Source organism: Mytilus galloprovincialis, chromosome 14 (genome assembly GCF_965363235.1).
Source record: "Mytilus galloprovincialis chromosome 14, xbMytGall1.hap1.1, whole genome shotgun sequence".
NCBI lineage: Eukaryota > Metazoa > Mollusca > Bivalvia > Mytilida > Mytilidae > Mytilus > Mytilus galloprovincialis.
The window spans coordinates 2,939,947-2,960,093 of NC_134851.1; the positions used below are offsets into that span (position 1 = coordinate 2,939,947).

Here is a 20,147-nt window from a genome sequence, read left to right on the forward strand (position 1 = left end):
TGAAAGTTTACGATTAAACATTTGTGTTTGCATGATGATTAGATAACTCAGATATATTTCCGTTAGAGAAATGTATTTGGCTTCACAATCCTTCATCTAATAATAATTTGCAAGCAAGCTCTTAAATTTTTATGAATGCCAAAACATACAATGCATGTGCCAAAAGTAACGGCTACTAGAGTTACTTCAGCGACTACCAGCAAATTGAGTAGCTGGCCACTCATAGAAATTTCTCAGCATTTGCTATTTAACGCGAAATTCGAATTACGTCCCAGTATAACACTTTATTAAACAAACATAAATTGGTTTTTTGGCATTTTGTTCATTTCCTCTCCTTTTTTTGCATTTTAGCTAAAGACTATAAACATTGCACATATCCCACGACAACTATGTATTGAACAAAACCAAAACATTCATATTGAAAATAGAGAGAGTTAAAACGGTTAAAGGCATCAAACTATTAACTCATGACCAAAACGTATACTTATTTGCTTTTATGGTGGTTTAAACCGAAATATCTGATTTATCAATTCTTAATACTACATCAAGTTGAAATCCCTTCCCTAATGGATTTTTTTTGCTATTTGGATAGTGTATCATGTACAATTTCAGGGTCGTCCAATTTACGTTTGTCTGATATTCTTGCAAATAAAGCAAATTTAGAAATACTTCTCCCTTTATACTTTATTTTCTTAATTTGTAGTTTCTTCGGACCCGATATCTATAAAATAGATACACAATATTTCAAAATATAATATATAAACAAATAGGCGTTCAATGCATTTAATAAGTCAAACTTTGGTCACGTTAATCGAAGACAAATCAGAGTGATGTCCATTTCTAATTTATAATTCCTACCTTTTGTCTACCATTTCTGCGTCTATATTGAAATAATATCAGAACAATGATGCACAGTAAAAGACAAATTCCACCCAGAACCGAAATAACCGGTATCATCCATTTGTCTACAACATATATAGATAAGGGTAATTATACTATTTAACATTAACAAGGTAGTTAATTAATTTAATCTTAACCGTTAAAGCAAAATATAGACCAGAAATTTCACGTTACACTAGTTTGTTATTAATAGCATAGTAATTTCTAATGACAGATTTTTATTCTACGATAAGCGAAAACAACAAGTTCAAAAACAAAGTATGCAATACAATTAACGGTACCAATTTTCTTGCACCAGATGCGCATTTCGACAATACATGTCTCTTCAGTGATGCTCGTGGCCAAAATATTTGAAATCCAAAGCTTATATAAAAGATGAAGAGCTATAATCCAAAAGGTCCAAAAAGTATAGCCAAATCCGTGAAAGGAATGTTATATGATTAATAGTTTCAAGCCAATGTTTAACAATTGAGTGACATTTTCATGCTTCAAATTGGTAGACAGCTTGGTGCGAATGTTTTCAGAAGTGCTAATAAGTGATCTAAAACTATTTTGAACCTCATGAATGATAAATTAGAAAATATTGGAATAGAAATTTAGTTTTAAAACATTAAATTTTCTACATCCCATGAACTACATATGCTTCTCCGAAAAGTGATGATTTCAATTCCATAACTTCAGTAAAATTCAATAACCACGTACATGTGTGGCAGCATGAGTTTTTAATCAAATAAAAAAGCCTCATGAATAAATTTATAAAGCTTACATATAATTCAGGTGTTTTTATTATTAGATGTCTTTTTAATACACCAAGACTGATATGAAACAGATTTTAAAAGAGGAAGATATACCAAGACTACATCAAAAATATTATTTTACTTGTAATCGGTACATTACTGTTCCAAGAACTAAGTTCTAAACGCATACAACAAAATGGAAACTTGTCCGACATTCACAGAATATTTAATATCTGTTAGATATAAGAAAAAGATATGTAGAATATTCTCTGTGTTTACCTTTAGTATCGGATTCTAGAGAAACAGGTGAAAGGCTTTCTGAAGTTGTAGTAGATTTCGTTGTGGCTTCAGTAAATGATGAAAAAGTTGTATTTTTGATAGTTGGTTCTGAAGTAGAAGTCGTAGTTGTCGGTGTTGTTGTCGGAGAGGTAGTTGACGGTGTTGTTGTCGTAGTAGTTGTAGAAGTTGTCGAAGTTGTAGTCGTCGGTGTTGTTGTATGAGTTAAAGTCGTCGGTTTTGTTGTTGCTAGATCTGTAGTTTTCGGTATTGTTGTCGAATCTGTGGTTGTCGTTGGTGTTTTTGTAGTCGAAGTTGTAGTAGAAATTATTGTACTCGTCGGTGTTGTTGTCGGAGTTGTAGTTATCGGTGTTGTTTTCGTTGGAGTTGTCGGTGTTGTAGTCCTCTGAGTTGTAGTTGTCGGTGTTGTAGTCCTCTGAGTTGTAGTTGTAGAAGTTGTAGTCGGAGTTGTAGTTGTAGAAGTTGAAGTTGTCTGTGTTGTCGTCGGAGTTGTAGTTCTGAAAATTGTTGATGTTGTTGTTGAAGTTGTAGTTGTCGGTGATGTAGTCCTCTGAGTTGTAGTTGTGGAAGTTGTTGTCGGAGTTGTAGTTGTCGATGTTGATGTTGGTGTTGTTGTAGTCACATTACGATTTGCGATATATTGTCGACATGTGTGACAACAACCTTGAGGATTAACATAAAATGGACATAGATTCTCCATACAGCCTTGCCATAGGTCTCCATATAAACAGTCTTAAAAAGGAGTATAAAACTTAAATAAAACTATCTTTTATAGCGGTAAAACAGTAAAATGCAATGAAATTTCTTTAATTGATTTGATTTGAATTTAATTAAAACAAAAAATGTTAACATTGTGAATATCAAAATATTTTGAAATGTAGTCCTTTAACTATATAGAGTTTGCAGTTTTATTGACAAATAATTGTTTACTTGTGCATTACCTAAACAATGAATATCTAGAAATTATGCAAACGTTTGTAATGATATCCGATGTAGCTGTATTCATCCCCTACAACTAATGGCAATGTGCAGTATCATTGAAAATAATTAAGACCAACCATAAAATATATGTGTTGCGTATCTTGCAATAAACTTTAAAAAAATTTGAAATATACATATGAAGCACGAAAAGCCTATAACACATAATACTGATTTAAGCCAGAAATAAATAGTTTTGATGCATGGTCTGTTTAAAAACTTAATACTTAAAATACTTAAAACTGGTTTCTGTAGATTCAATTTTGGATGTGACATGTTTTACACACGTGAAAGTAGTAGTTTTTTTTAAATAAAAGCCCTACAATGCATCACAACACTTTATTTCTTTCTAATTTCATTGCTGTCATGAAAAAGCATGTACTGAATATATGTATGACAATAATGATTTGAAAGCAAAATAATAAATAGTCTAAGCATTTTGCATTTTCTAAAAAGGAAGAAATGATCTCATTTTTTGTGCATAAACGGTATATGTATGACCAAACACATTGAGGTCGATGGTTTGTGTATTACCAATGACATTAAACCGACCTATATTTGTTGTTGCAACAGTCGTAGGAAACAAATGATTGTGACATGTTTCACAACACCACTCAGGATTAACATAATATGGACATAACGTTTCCATACAACCTGAAGTTTTGTCTCCGAATCTACAATCTACAATTGAGCAAATACTTGAATAGATAAATTCCAAAGCGGGTTTCAAATACCATGTACTACGTAAATTGTATTTTAAGATCTTAAAAATACGGGATTTTTTTCGATTCCGCCGTTGGAACACACGTTTTTGTTTTAGTATGATTTCGTTGTTTTACCACATGTTTTTCTGTACCATTCCATCCTTAGATAACAGTATCAGGTTGATTGAATTTCATAACGCTTTAATGTCTTTCAATTCAATTGGTTGCTATTCTTTTTTATTTATTTTTTTGCTTTAACTTAAGCTATCATTTTTTAAATAAATAGCTCTAATATCAGCTCTTGATAAAATTTTATGTATCAATTTAAAATGCAACAATGTAAAATATTTACCAGGGATGTTTGTTTTATGTTGATGACAGTATCTACAGCATTGGTTTTCTAAGGCAGTAGTATAGCAATCCCTTGGACTTAGTGACGAACAGTCACCAACATCACCAAAAATGCATTCTATAACGTTAATATATTGCAAAAATTCTTAAATAAACATTTCCTTCATATTTTTCAAGCAATTTTTATTATACCTACTTGTAAATTAAACAACAGTATTATATCGCTGTTCAATAGTCATAAATTAGTTATGCGAAAACAATCTGGGTTCATTGTTGATATTTCAATTCATTTTCATGAGTTATTCAGAACGATGCATGGAAGTCAACAATGAACATGGATTCGCATGGCGTTTGATGCACGCATAACAAGAGACTACTACCATGTTGAGACAATCGGTATAGCTACTTTACGGATTTATGCAATTCCCTCAGTTTTTATGTGCTACCTCTAGCTGTGTTTTCTTAATAGATTATTGAGAACTAACTTCGATTCACTAAAATTTTGCTCATATAAATTCAATCTGAACTTGAACTTTCGTTATACTTGAAAAAGGGCATTCTAATTTGTTATTTGTCTTTTGTCAAAATAAAATTTATAAATATTCGCAACTGCACTTTGTCTCTGTAGCTTTCTAGTCAAACGGTACGAATTAATATACTGAATGGAAAGATAAAGATAAACAAGAAACACTTATTATACTGTTTGTCATTAGGCATTAGGTCAGCAAAACGTAAAGTGTTTTCTTCATTGCAACTTCTACGGTGACCTGCTATTGTGAACATCCTTCTTCACAATAGTGGTATATTGGCTCTTGCGTTTGCTGTGGTTTGCGCTTTTGATATTGCCATGTGATAAAGAACCATTTTTTCGCGGAGTTATTATTGTCATTTCACTCTTTAGAAATCATATTGCATCTCCTTATCCTAATTTAAGAGGTGTGCGAAACGAAAACTTACCAGTATCATTGGTTCTATGGTTAAGACAGGATTGACAGCATGTGTTGAAAACATTATCTACATAGCACTGCCATGGTTGACTCTGTATAAAGGAGTCACATGATTCCCCATTGATTGGAGTAAACGGGGTATCACCAAACATACAACTATCTACAATATTTTTTTTATTATGAATCAGAATCATTCGTAGTTCATTTATTGAATAAGAATGTAGAAACAGGCAATTATAAATTTATTTTGAGAATAAAAACAAATAAAAATATGGATTTAGATTGAACGTTTGAACAACTATGTAAATGAATATACATCATTTAGAATAAAAACAACAAGTTTTTTATAAATGATAAAAATTCTTAACTAACTTAATATGTAAAAGACAAAATACTATGAACCTGCTAGATATCAAACTCGTATATTTTCCATAACCGTTTTTTTTTTTTGGTCTTCTGATCAAGTAAATTGGGATAGTAATCATAAAACTCTTAATCAATTTAATCTTAATTGAACATTGAACTTTATGCTTACCTGTAACGGATGGAGCTGACAGATCATTTACACAAGAATAACCAGCACACCACTGTCAAATAGAAAAACAGGATTGCAATAATTTACACATCTTGATATATCTATGTATGTTTGTGTGTGTTTATGTCGTAATTTTTTGAACATTTTGACCATATAAAATCTGTTTACTTAAATGACAAAGAAAGGCGGAAAATACAAAAGGGATATTAAAACTCATAAGTAAATGGCAAGACATTGCAAAAACCGAAAACGACCAAAACACAAACAATTGTATACAGAACATTTCATGAATAAAGGCAACAGTAGTATAACGCTTTTCTATAGTCATAAATCGTAAAAGCAAAAACATATCCGAGTCACTAACCGAAAACCGAGGTAAACAAATCAACACATCAATGTGTTTCCAATAAAAATATAAGACTAAGCAACATAAAACCTACAAAAAAACGGGAATTATCTCAAAATTATAACACCCTGTATTATGATATCAAGTGTAGATTACCGGAAACAAAATTAACATAAACTATGAATATTTATTAACAATTATTTATCAGGTATAGTTTTTCTGGCTAAACACTTTATCATGGTGGGGGTTCGTGTTGCTTAGTCTTTAGTTTTCTATGTTGTGTATTCTGTACTATTATTTGTCTGTTTGTCTTTTCATTTTTAGCCATGAGGTTGTCAGTTTTTTTCGATCTACGAATTTGACTGACCCTCTGGTATATTTCGTCCCTCTTTGCTGTACCCATATGTTGATTATTTTTTATTATGTCCGTTTTCTTCACGCATCGTTGTAAATATAACGGAATTTGATGAGACTGTCGTACAAGTGAGAGGTTCAGCGCTATAAAACCAGGTTCAGTCCACTATTTTCTACATTTAAAAATACCGGTACCAAGTCAGGAATATGACTGTTGTTGTCCATTCGTTTTTTATGTGTTTTGTCATTTGATTTTGCCATGTGATAACGGACTTTTCGATTGAATTTTCCTCGGCATTAAGTGTTTTTGTGGTTTTACTTTCCATTAGAATTACCATGTTATTTCCGCATGTTGTTCCATCGGCCGGTATAACTAGAGATAAACTGGATCCCCCTGTAGAGCACCATAATCCTGTACATATATTGGGGAATTTGTTGTTGGTTACTATCTGAAAAGAAATGCTTCTTAATAATATAAGATTATTTCTAAAGTGTTAAAGTTGTCTTATTTCTTTCTAATAAAAATTAAGGTAATAGAAGTTTTCAATGTTAAAATATGGATAATCAAACCGAGCAAACAAATCATTTCGGGCCTTTTATAATTGTTGAAGACCGTACTGTGACCTGCAGTTGTTACTTTCTGTGTCATTTTGGTCTCTTGTGGAGAGTTTTCTTATTGGCAATCATACCACAGCTTTTTTACCGATAACTGTTATTTGAAGATTTTTCTATTAAAGGCAGATATCTCTTAGTTGACTTGATACTCATGGATGTTCTAACAATGGTTTCTTCAATCGAAATTTGCCTCTTAGAATGTACTTGTTAAAGCAAGGATATTTAATGGTAAAGTTCAAGTCATCACTTTTTGAGTATTACCGTCACCATCATGAATTTCCCCTCCTTGTTTCCTCGATTTTGACAACATCGAATGGGACTTAACACCGCATGTGTACTCACCATGCTCGATAGTTACCGCATGTGTAGCAGGATATGCCTACCAATTCAGACCACCTAATGTCATTCACGGTATGTATATTAAACGCGCTTCTGATGTGTTAATGCAAAGCTTGCATCGTTGAAGAGTTCTTACTGGTTAATTCATAATTGATATGAGTTTTGTGTACTGTTGTTAATCTATTTGTCTTTTATGTTTTGAGCAATGGTCTTTCGTCTCTTTTTGTCGGATATTTGTTAGTTTTATGTTCTGTGTGATATTTTTCTTCAAACATCTCATTATCTATACTAGGATCAAAAATTTGCACGGCAGACGCGGGTTTCGTCTTCAAAAGATTATAAAGTGACACTCAAACCATAAATTAGAAAGCTAAATAAAGTATACATTAGAAGAGCGTTGGAGATTAAAATTTCCAAAATGTTTTACCAAATACAGCTAAGGTATTTCTAAAGATAGACATGTACGATTCTCCAATATATATATTATATGGTCATACTTTTGAATCGTCCATTTTGTAATATGAAAAAGTAAAATCACAAAAATACTGAACTCAGAGGACAATCAAATTGTAAAGTCCCTAATCACATGGCAAAATCAAATGACAAAACACATCAAAAACGAAAGGCCAACAACTGTCATATTCCTGACTTGGTACAGGCATTTTCAAATGTAGAAAAACATTTAATCTTTGTTACTGTATAGATAATTTTGTTATTAAACATTACCCTGCTAGCATATGAAGTTGGCCCAAATATGAGCTGACACTGTTTATCAATGGAAAAAGCTTGTCCTATAGGGTCTGACATGTACTGGTATATATCTAAAACTGTCGTAGAAGTGGTGGACAGCAAACAATTTGGTCCTTGACTAAAATATAGAAAATGGTAGAAATGGTTATTAGACACATTGTCAGTTTAATAATCATAATATAACATAATTGATGGACAGATCAGAAGATCTGATATTATTGACTGTATCTTATTATTTTACATAAAGAGGATTCAATTATGAAAATCTAGGTAAAATGTAAAATCACAAAAATAATAATTTCCGAGGAAAATTCAAAACAGAAAGTCCATAATCAAAAGGAACAATCAAATGATAAAATACATAACACGAATGGAAAACAACTGTCAAATTTCTGACTTGGTACAGGCATTTTCAAATGTAGAAAATGGTGGATTGAACCTGGTTTTATAGCGCTGAACCTCTCACGTTTATGACAGTCGCATCAAATTCCGTTTACATAATCGGTAAAGTAGCCAAAATATAGTTACATCAGTCATCACTGTGTTACAATATCAAGACAAACAAACATATACAAAACACAAAAAGAATCTTATCAAATTAAAAAAAAACACATTCCTAGTTTCGCGTGTTGGGCGTCAGATAATGTAAAGTCACAAACACGAAATAACAACACTATATAAACAAAGTGTACACGTTCCGTTTGAATATGATGAGTTTTATTTGACATGTAAACAGATAAATTAACATGAGAAATTGGTGAATGTAGTTGAGTATATGTAACGTATATGGGTGTAATAAATAAACATATAACATTTGCACAATGTGAGACAATATTGATTTAAATATTAGGTGGTTTGTAAACAAGTAACCGTCATTGTTTGTCTAGATTATTTACTGTTCCTTTGTGAATAACAATATAGAATAGAAGTTAAATACTTTATACAAAATCAACTTGTCTATTCTGCATGAATTTACATTTACAGTCTAAACTTTAATTTTTATTAGGTCTTTCCACCTTTCCGTGGAAAGACCTATTGGATTTCTTCTGATTATTAGGTCTTTCCACCTTTCCGTGGAAAGACCTATTGGATTTCTTCTGATTATTATTAGATCTTTCCACCTTTCCGTGGAAAGACCTATTGGATTTCTTCTGATTATTATTAGGTCTTTCCACCTTTCCGTGGAAAGACCTATTGGATTTCTTCTGATTATTATTAGGTCTTTCCACTTTTCCGTGGAAAGACCTATAGGTTTTGTTCTGATTATTAGGTCTTTCCACCTTTCCGTGGAAAGACCTATTGAATTTGTTCTGATTATTATTATTATTATTTTTTTTTTTTTTTTTCTTCCGCCTAATTTTTTTTCTTGCGTATTATTGATGTTTCAAAAGATGTCGCTTAGATATTTGGAATATGGTATCGTATAGTTTATACGCTTTAAAACTTTACAACTGTGTAACAAAATACTTTACGTTGTAAGAGTTATCTCCCCAAACACTGTTTTTCTTGTGGCCACTACTCCTTCGCAACCGTTAAAGATTACGACAAATTTATTTTACCAAATTGCTCGTTACATCTTCAGGATTAGGATATTCATTTGGACCGAAGCTTTACGGAGACTCCATATGAGAGTTATTCCCCCTTTTCCATTTAATTAAGTGATAGGCATTTCTAAATGGTAAACCATAAGTGATAAAGACATAGGGTCTTTAGATTTGGGGTCCTTGGTCGAAAATAATAAAAATGAGGTCAAGGTCAAAGGTCAAGGTCATATTCTAAATTTTGATTTTGGCTTATTTTCATTTATTTTCAAATACCTTATGACATATCGACAAATAATTTTTCATAAATTGTTAGTTGCGACATGTCCTTACTTGTATATTTTGATTGAAAGGGTGCGCAGACAATAAATGGGAGTTTTTGCCCATCTTACATTTAGAATTACGCGTAAAGTGATATTACTAATAAACCAAACATATTAAAGACCTTGGGTCTTTTGATTTAAGGTCCTTGGTTTGTGAACTTGAAATTGAGGTCAAGGTCATAGGTTGATATGACGTTCTAGATTTTGACCTTTGCTTTAAATTCATATAAATACATCATAAAGCCATAGGAACTAACATTTTAAACTGATTTTTAATATTTCAATATCAAAATAGATCTTTACTAGTGGAAAGACCTACAATTGTTCTCTGAACAATTGGTTTTTAATTATTATTATTATTATTAGGTCTTTCCACCTTTCCGTGGAAAGACCTATTGTATTTGTTCTGATTATTATTATTTTTTTTTTTTTTTTTTTTCTTCCGCCTAATTTTTTTCTTGCGTAGTATTGATGTTTCAAAAGAAGTCGCTTAGATATTTGGAATATGATATCGTAAAGCGTATGCGCTTTTAAAACTGACAACTGCGTAACCAAATACTTTACGTTGTAAGAGTTATCTCCCCAAACACTGTTTTTCTTGTGGCCACTACTCCTTCGCAACCGTAAAAGATTACGACAAATTTATTTTACCAAATTGCTCGTTACATCTTCAGGATTAGGCAATTCATTTGGACCGAAGCTTTCTAGAGACTCCATATGAGAGTTATTTCCCCTTATGTAAATGATATAAGTAATATGCATTTCTAACTGGTAAACCATAAGTGATAGAGACCTAGGGTCTTCAGATTTGAGGTCCTTGGTCCAAAAAAATGAAAATGAGGTCAAGGTCAAAGGTCAAGGTCATGTTCTAAATTTTGATTTTGGCTTATTTTCACTGATTTTCAAATACTGTATGACATATCTACAAATAATTTTTCATAAATTGTTAGTTGCGACATGTCCTTACTTGTATATTTTGGTTGAAAGGGTGCGCAGATAATAAATGGGTGTTTTTGCCCATCTTATATTTAGGTTTACCCGTAAAGTGATATTACTCTTTAACCAAACATATTAAAGACCTAGGGTCTTTTGATTTAAGATCCTTGGTTTGTGACCTTAAAATTGAGGTCAAGGTCATAGGTTAATAGGACGTTCTAGATTTTGACCTTTGCTTTAAATTGATATTAATACATCATAAAGCCATAGGAACTAACATTTTAAACTGATTTTTTATATTTCCATATCAAAATAGATCTTTACTAGTGGAAAGACCTTCAATTGTTCTCTGAACAATTGGCTTTTAATTATTATTATTTTTTTTTTTTTTTCTTCCGCCTAATTTTTTTTCTTGCGTAGTATTGTTGTTTAATAAGTTGTCGCTTAGATATTTGGAATATGATGTCGTATAGTTTATACGCTTTAAAAATTGACAACTGCGTAACAAAATACTTTATGTTGTAAGAGTTATCTCCCCAAACACTGTTTTTCTTGTGGCCACTACTCCTTCGCAACCGTAAAAGATTACGACAAATTTATTTTACCAAATTGCTCGTTACTTCTTCAGGATTAGGATATTCATTTGAACCGAAGCTATCTGGAGACTCCATATGAGAGTTATTTCCCCTTATGCATTTGATATAAGTGATATGCGTTTCTAACTGGTAAACCATCAGTGATATAGGCCTAGGGTCTTTGGATTTAAGTTCCTTGGTCCAAAAAAATGAAAATAAGGTCAAGGTCAAAGGTCAAGGTCATATTCTAAATTTTGATTTTGGCTTATTTTCTCTTATTTTCAACAACCGTGAAAGATCTTGAAAAATTATTTTTACTGAATTGTGAGTTGCGACATGTTGTATCTTATAAATTTTGGTTGGAAGGGTGCGTAAACAATAAATGAGAGTTTTCGCCCATCTTATATTTAAAATCATGCCTAAAGTAATATAACTCATTAATCATACAAATTACAGACTTAGGGTCTTTTTATTTGAGGTCCTTTGTTGGTGACCTTGAAATTGAGGTCAAGGTCACAGGTTAATAGGACGTTCTAGATTTTGACCTTTGCTTTAAATTCATATTTATACATTATAAAGTCATAGGAACTGACATTTTAGATTGATTTTTCATATTTTGATAATAAAAAAGATCTTTACTTGTGGAAAGACCTTCAATTGTTCTCTGAACAATTGGTTTTTAATTATTATTATTATTTTTTTTTATTCTTCCGCCTAATTCTTTTCTTGCGTAGTATTGATATTTCAAAAGATGTCGCTTAGATATTTGGAATATGATATCGTAAAGCGTATGCACTTTTAAAACTGACCACTGCGTAACCAAATACTTTACGTTGTAAGAGTTATCTCCCCAAACACTGTTTTTCTTGTGGCCACTACTCCTTCGCAACCATAAAAGATTACGACAAATTTATTTTACCAAATTGCTCGTTACATCCTCAGGATGTTCTGTTTTATTTTGACCGAAGCCGTATAGAGACTCCATATGAGAGTTAGTTCCCCTTTTGTATTTGAAATTATGAAATGTATTTTAAACTGGAAAACCATAAGTGATAGAGACCTAGGGTCTTTTGTTTTGAGATCATTGGTCCAAAAAAATGAAAATTAGGTAAAGGTCAAAGGTCAAGGTCATATTCTAAATTTTGATTTTGGCCTATTTTCACTAATTTTCATTAACCTTATAAGATACCGACAAATTATTTTTACTAAATTGTTAGTTGCGACATGTCGTAACTTATATATTTTGGTTAAAAGTGTGTGTAGACATAAAATGGGAGTTTTTGCCCCTCCTATTTTAAGAATTAAACGTAAAGTGATATAACTCATTAACTATACATATTACCGACCTAGGTTCTTTTTATTTGGGGTCCCTGGTTTATGACCTTGAAATATAGGTCAAGGTCATCAGTAAATTCGACGTTCTAGATTTTGACCTTTGCTCAAAATTCATATTTATACATCATTAAGCCATAGGAACTGACATTTTCAACTGAATTTTAATATTTTCATATCAAAATAGATCCTTATTGGTGGAAAGACCTTCAATTGTTCTCTGAACAATTGGTTTTTAATTATTATTATTATTTTTTTTATTCTTCCGCCTAATTCTTTTCTTGCGTAGTATTGATGTTTCAAAAGATGTCGCTTAGATATTTGGAATATGATATCGTAAAGTTATGCACTTTTAAAACTGACCACTGCGTAACCAAATACTTTACGTTGTAAGAGTTATCTCCCCAAACACTGTTTTTCTTGTGGCCACTACTCCTTCGCAACCATAAAAGATTACGACAAATTTATTTTACCAAATTGCTCGTTACATCCTCAGGATGTTCTGTTTTATTTTGACCGAAGCCGTATAGAGACTCCATATGAGAGTTAGTTCCCCTTTTGTATTTGAAATTTTGAAATGTATTTTAAACTGGAAAACCATAAGTGATAGAGACCTAGGGTCTTTTGTTTTGAGATCATTGGTCCAAAAAAATGAAAATTAGGTAAAGGTCAAAGGTCAAGGTCATATTCTAAATTTTGATTTTGGCCTATTTTCACTAATTTTCATTAACCTTATAAGATACCGACAAATTATTTTTACTAAATTGTTAGTTGCGACATGTCGTAACTTATATATTTTGGTTAAAAGGGTGTGTAGACATAAAATGGGAGTTTTTGCCCCTCCTATATTAAGAATTAAACGTAAAGTGATATAACTCATTAACTATACATATTACAGACCTAGGGTCTTTTTATTTGGGGTCCCTGGTTTATGACCTTGAAATATAGGTCAAGGTCATCAGTAAATTTGACGTTCTAGATTTTGACCTTTGCCCAAAATTCATATTTATACATCATTAAGCCATAGGAACTGACATTTTCAACTGAATTTTAATATTTTCATATCAAAATAGATCCTTATTGGTGGAAAGACCTTCAATTGTTCTCTGAACAATTGGTTTTTAATTATTATTATTATTATTTTTTTTATTCTTCCGCCTAATTCTTTTCTTGCGTAGTATTGATGTTTCAAAAGATGTCGCTTAGATATTTGGAATATGATATCGTAAAGCGTATGCACTTTTAAAACTGACCACTGCATAACCAAATACTTTACGTTGTAAGAGTTATCTCCCCAAACACTGTTTTTCTTGTGGCCACTACTCCTTCGCAACCATAAAAGATTACGACAAATTTATTTTACCAAATTGCTCGTTACATCCTCAGGATGTTCTGTTTTATTTTGACCGAAGCCGTATAGAGACTCCATATTAGAGTTAGTTCCCCTTTTGTATTTGAAATTTTGAAATGTATTTTAAACTGGAAAACCATAAGTGATAGAGACCTAGGGTCTTTTGTTTTGAGATCATTGGTCCAAAAAAATGAAAATTAGGTAAAGGTCAAAGGTCAAGGTCATATTCTAAATTTTGATTTTGGCCTATTTTCACTAATTTTCATTAACCTTATAAGATACCGACAAATTATTTTTACTAAATTGTTAGTTGCGACATGTCGTAACTTACATATTTTGGTTAAAAGGGTGTGTAGACATAAAATGGGAGTTTTTGCCCCTCCTATATTAAGAATTAAATGTAAAGTGATATAACTCATTAACTATACATATTACAGACCTAGGGTCTTTTTATTTGGGGTCCCTGGTTTATGACCTTGAAATATAGGTCAAGGTCATCAGTAAATTTGACGTTCTAGATTTTGACCTTTGCTCAAAATTCATATTTATACATCATTAAGCCATAGGAACTGACATTTTCAACTGAATTTTAATATTTTCATATCAAAATAGATCCTTATTGGTGGAAAGACCTTCAATTGTTCTCTGAACAATTGGTTTTTAATTATATTTTGAAAAAGTTCGGAATAAGGAACAGTTTTGCGAAGTATATATCTTTTAAAATACACCCTATACTACTTTAAAAGATTTAATTAAAGGGGGCTCACGGGTCTAAATCAAACCTTTTATTTAATATAGGATTTCTCTATATTTTTCTATAAATGAAATTTATCTTATATCTTAATTAAATTAAAAAATGGGGTCACCGTTCATTTACGCTCACAATCTGCCTTCGAAAGAAAAAAAAAAGAACTAAATTACAGACATAGCTTAAATTTTACGATTATTTAGTTTATGTACAGCTTATTCGAAAACAACAATGAAAAATATAGGTCACCGATGATTTAAAAAAGATATTTCAATTTTAATGTAAAAAAATTGCATTTTTGCACCAAAGGGAGATAATTTGGAGCTTTTTCAATGATATTAACATTTAAAAAGTCACCTTGGTCCAACACAAATTGATTTTTTGGAATGATTTTTGTACCATATGATAAAGTAACAACTACTTAAGGTAATACATAAAACTTGTAATGAAAAAATAATGCTTAATTTTTTTCTGAAAATCTTATACCTGCGAGCCTCCTTAAGGCTATTTCTCAGAAGGATATTCACTTACCGTTCTAGCAATTATTCAAGAAGTCAATGTTAAGTCGATAATTATCTCAAACATATTCAGGATGGTCAGTAGGTCTTAACTTTGAGCATTAATTCCAACGATATTTTTCATTTACTTTTTATACAGATTCCTCGATTTTACATTTAACATTTAACACTATCATCTTTTCAATCTTTTGACGAGCGCACAACTGGCAACAAATTTCCAACATTCTCAAATGAAGTATCTTATTTCGTAGGATGTTTGTGGTTATGTGTTATTAATCCGTACATACTCGTACAGCATCCTTAATGCATATGTACGCATTCAAAAGATATTAAAAATACGAAATTAAAGATCCTCATGATGTGGTATGATTTAAATGAATAGGAAGTTAATGTTATTCAATTGGACAAGTATAGAAAGGGGGATACAAAGTAGATAAGGTGAAGGTATCAGATCTGTTCAAAGCGGTACAACATTGTACAACAGAATGAAAACTAAAGAAGAATGACTGGTCTAGAAGGGGAATATATAATACAGATAGTAAAGCATGAAAAGCAAAGTCACCAATAAAAATGTTTTTAAACCTTTAAAAGTAATAAGTTATTATGAGAACTGTTAAAATTTAGTTTGGCTTCGTTCAGACAAAATGGAAATGAAAGCTATTATTAACCTGTATACTACTTTTACGTATATATATGCATCAAACCATTAATCAAAACTGTAGCACAGGTACAGAGACGATTGCACATGTATTGTTTTGAAATGGTATTTAATTGTAGAGTGCATTAGCTTACATTCCTTGCAAACAAATTCCCATAAATACAAAAATAACAACTATTATATGGAGGTAGTATTTAGATGATGTGTCCACTATGATTACCTTCGACCACGTGTTTCCTCTATCTTACCTATTGAGTTTCTCCATCACTGTCTGCATCTCTGCAACAGAGCAAGATGAGAAAATCCATGGATGTCGGGCTGTATCACCAAGCTTAGCACTTCCTGTAGCGGACATGATGAAGGCAGCACTTTTATTGCACACATTTTGATCCCCATCATGAATAGCACCAAGACTAAATATGAAATTTTGTAAATGTATATGACAAAGATGTATTTTATCCAACAAGTTATAAAGAGGGCATTGGAAACAAAAGCTGACTCATTTTGAATTGAAATTTTTTAGAAAGGTTGATTATTTAAAAACAGTTAGTTAAATTTTAATACAAGTCATCAGATGAAAAATGGATACACAGACAGATGTAATCAAAAGACAGTTGAAGTGAGAAATATTTGAAACAATATAAATATACATAATCTGACACTTCGGCTACCTCTGAATGGTATCATTTGTTTTAATTGATATACATAAATTGTTTTCCATATTAAATAAAGGCAACAGTAGTATACCGCTGTTCAAAACTCATAAATCTATGGACAAAAAACAAAATCGGGGCAACAAACTAAAACTGAGGGAAACGCATTAAATATTAGAGGAGAACAACGACACAACATTAAAATGTAACACACACAACAACGGACTAAGCATTAGACAAAATCCGATGAGAATAACCAATATAACATCAAAACCAAATACATGAATTTGGGATAGAAAAGTATCGTGACACGTCTTATAGTAATGTGAATTCACACTCAAAAATAGGAGAAAACAAACGACACAACGGAAACACAACGTAAAAATGTTATACACACAGAAAAAACTATGATATAACAATAAAACCAGATTTGTTTCGTATTACCCTTTTGTTAATTCTCCTATTGAATAATAAGACTTTCGAATAAACACACTTTCAAAAATGAGTAAGCTTTTATTTTCAATGCTCAGATTTAATACCCCGTGTTCTACTTAACGCAATGTCTGTACTAAGTCAGGTTTATGAAAGTTGTTTTTCCATTCGTTTGATTAGGTTGAACTTTTGATTTTGATTTTCCCATTTGACTTTCTACTTTGAATTGTCTTTAAACTTTGGTATTTTACTTTGATTGACGTGTCATATCCGGTTAAATAGCGGACAAAGTGTAAAGCGGAAATGCAAAGTTGGCGTTAGCGACATAGCAGAGGGCCGATTTGAAGAAGGTGTGCATTCAAAGTGTGTGGGAAAATGAAAACTTTATGAGAAAAGTGTCGTAAGGATAGGATCTCCGAGTATGATAAAAAAATCTAATAAATTGAAACAACATGTATGTGTTACTATTGAGAAACTTGTCGTTTTGGTTTTTAGTTGCACTTCACTGTTTCTGTTGTTTCGTTGTTTATCTCTCATATGATATGTGTTTCCCTAGGTTTAAGTCTGTTATCCGGATTTGTTTTCTCTCAATCGAATTATAACTTTTGAACAGCAGTATTCTACTGTGGCCTTTATCTCTTATACATTTTTCCTAAGGAATTGAAGCTACATATATGTGATACTGGTAAACATCAAAGGCAATAACATCACTGGTCGGTATTATTTGGTATTTATTTTTGCAAACGATCTATTTTCGCGAGTAGAAACTTATTTCGAATTTTAATTGTCGGGAATATGTAACGCTTGTGACTCCCTAGTATAAATACATCAAGAAAATTACAATGCCACGAACATAAATGGCCGCGAAGTCGGCTGAAACGACCAATACGCGAAATATAGTATCCAAATTCAGTAGATTTATAGTATTATTTGCATCAAACTTACCTATGTCCTAATTCATGAGCTGCTACAGTTTGTGATATGAAGTTGAAATTGTCGCGCACGAGAGACTGACTTAATGGGGAACACATTGCACCGAGATAGGCAACTCCTGTAATTGAAATAAGGCATTGTCACGCACGTGAGACTGACCTAATGGGGAACACATTGCACCAAAAATAGGCAACTCCTGTAATTGAAATAAAACATTGTCACACACGAGAGACTGACCTAATGGGGAACACATTGCACCAAGATAGGCAACTCCTGTAATTGAAATAAGGCATTGTCACACACGAGAGACTGACCTAATGGGGAACACATTGCACCAAGATAGGCAAACCCTGTAATTGAAATAAGGCATTCTCACACACGAGAGACTGACCTAATAGGAAACACATTGCACCAAGATAGGCAACTCCAACTCCTGTAATTGAAATAAGGCATTGTCACACACGAGAGACTGACCTAATGGAGAACACATTGCACCAAGATAGGCAACTCCTGTAATTGAAATAAGGCATTGTTACACACGAGAGACTGGCTTAATGGGGAACACATTGCACCAAGATAGGCAACTCCTGTAATTGAAATAAGACATTATCAAACACGAGAGACTGACTTACTGGGGAACACATTGCACCAAGATAAGCAACTCCTGTAATTAAAATAAGGCATTGTCACGCACGAGAGACTGACCTAATGGGAAACACATTGCACCGAGATAGGCAACTCCTGTAATTGAAATAAGGCATTGTCACGCACGTGAGACTGACCTAATGGGGAACACATTGCACCAAGATAGGCAACTCCTGTAATTGAAATAAGGCATTGTCACGCAATTGAGACTGACCTAATGGGGAACACATTGCACCAAAATATGCAACCCCTGTAATTGAAATAAGACATTGTCACACACGAGAGACTGACTTAATGGGAAACACATTGCACCGAGATAGGCAACTCATGTAATTGAAATAAGGCATTGTCACGCACGTGACACTGACCTAATGGGAAACACATTGCACCAAGATAGGCAACTCCTGTAATTGAAATAAGGCATTGTCACGCACGAGAGACTGACCTAATGGGAAACACATGGCATTGTCACGCACGTGAGACTGACCTAATGGGAAACACATTGCACCAAGATAGGCAACTCCTGTAATTGAAATAAGGCATTGTCACGCACGAGAGACTGACCTAATGGGAAACACATTGCACCGAGATAGGCAACTCCTGTAATTGAAATAAGGCATTGTCACGCACGTGAGACTGACCTAATGGGGAACACATTGCACCGAGATAGGCAACTCCTGTAATTGAAATAAGGCATTGTCACGCACGTGAGACTGACCTAATGGGGAACACATTGCACCAAGCTAGGTAACTCCTGTAATTGAAATAAGGCATTGTCACACACGAGAGACTGGCTTAATGGGGAACACATTGCACCAAGATAGGCAACTCCTGTAATTGAAATAAGGCATTGTCACACACGAGAGACTGACTTACTGGGGAACACATTGCACCAAGATAAGCAACTCCTGTAATTAAAATAAGGCATTGGCACGCACGAGAGACTGACCTAATGGGAAACACATTGCACCGAGATAGGCAACTCCTGTAATTGAAATAAGGCATTGTCACGCACGTGAGACTGACCTAATGGGGAACACATTGCACCGAGATAGGCAACTCCTGTAATTGAAATAAGGCATTGTCACGCACGTGAGACTGACTTAATGGGGAACACATTGCACCAAAATAGGCAACCCCTGTAATTGAAATAAGACATTGTCACACACGAGAGACTGACTTAATGGGAAACACATTGCACCGAGATAGGCAACTCCTGTAATTGAAATAAGGCATTGTCACGCACGTGAGACTGACCTAATGGGAAACACATTGCACCAAGATAGGCAACTCCTGTAATTGAAATAAGGCATTGTCACGCACGAGAGACTGACCTAATGGGAAACACATTGCACCGAGATAGGCAACTCCTGTAATTGAAATAAGGCATTGTCACGCACGTGAGACTGACCTAATGGGGAACACATTGCACCGAGATAGGCAACTCCTGTAATTGAAATAAGGCATTGTCACGCACGTGAGACTGACCTAATGGGGAACACATTGCACCAAGCTAGGCAACTCCTGTAATTGAAATAAGGCATTGTCACACACGAGAGACTGTCTTAATGGGGAACACATTGCACCAAGATAGGCAACTCCTGTATTTGAAATAAGGCATTGTCACACATAAAAGATTGGTTTTATGT

The 20,147-nt window shown here is 32.9% G+C and overlaps 1 protein-coding gene across 2 annotated transcripts in view; it reads right to left on the minus strand.

The window, feature by feature from the left end:
- Positions 1-20,147, minus strand: part of LOC143059526 (uncharacterized) — a 43,157-nt gene that overhangs the window by 5,215 nt on the left and 17,795 nt on the right. The window contains exons 10-19 of one of the 2 annotated variants that reach the window (XM_076233040.1): positions 17,866-17,971; positions 16,084-16,248; positions 7,830-7,971; positions 6,485-6,598; positions 5,450-5,501; positions 4,925-5,074; positions 3,969-4,085; positions 3,465-3,593; positions 1,917-2,666; positions 859-965 (exon numbers count right to left, since the gene is read on the minus strand). In XM_076233040.1, coding sequence (XP_076089155.1) covers positions 859-965; positions 1,917-2,666; positions 3,465-3,593; positions 3,969-4,085; positions 4,925-5,074; positions 5,450-5,501; positions 6,485-6,598; positions 7,830-7,971; positions 16,084-16,248; positions 17,866-17,971 — 1,832 coding nt within the window. The remainder of the gene's footprint in view (positions 1-858; positions 966-1,916; positions 2,667-3,464; positions 3,594-3,968; positions 4,086-4,924; positions 5,075-5,449; positions 5,502-6,484; positions 6,599-7,829; positions 7,972-16,083; positions 16,249-17,865; positions 17,972-20,147) is intronic. The other variant, XM_076233041.1, reaches the window with a different exon arrangement.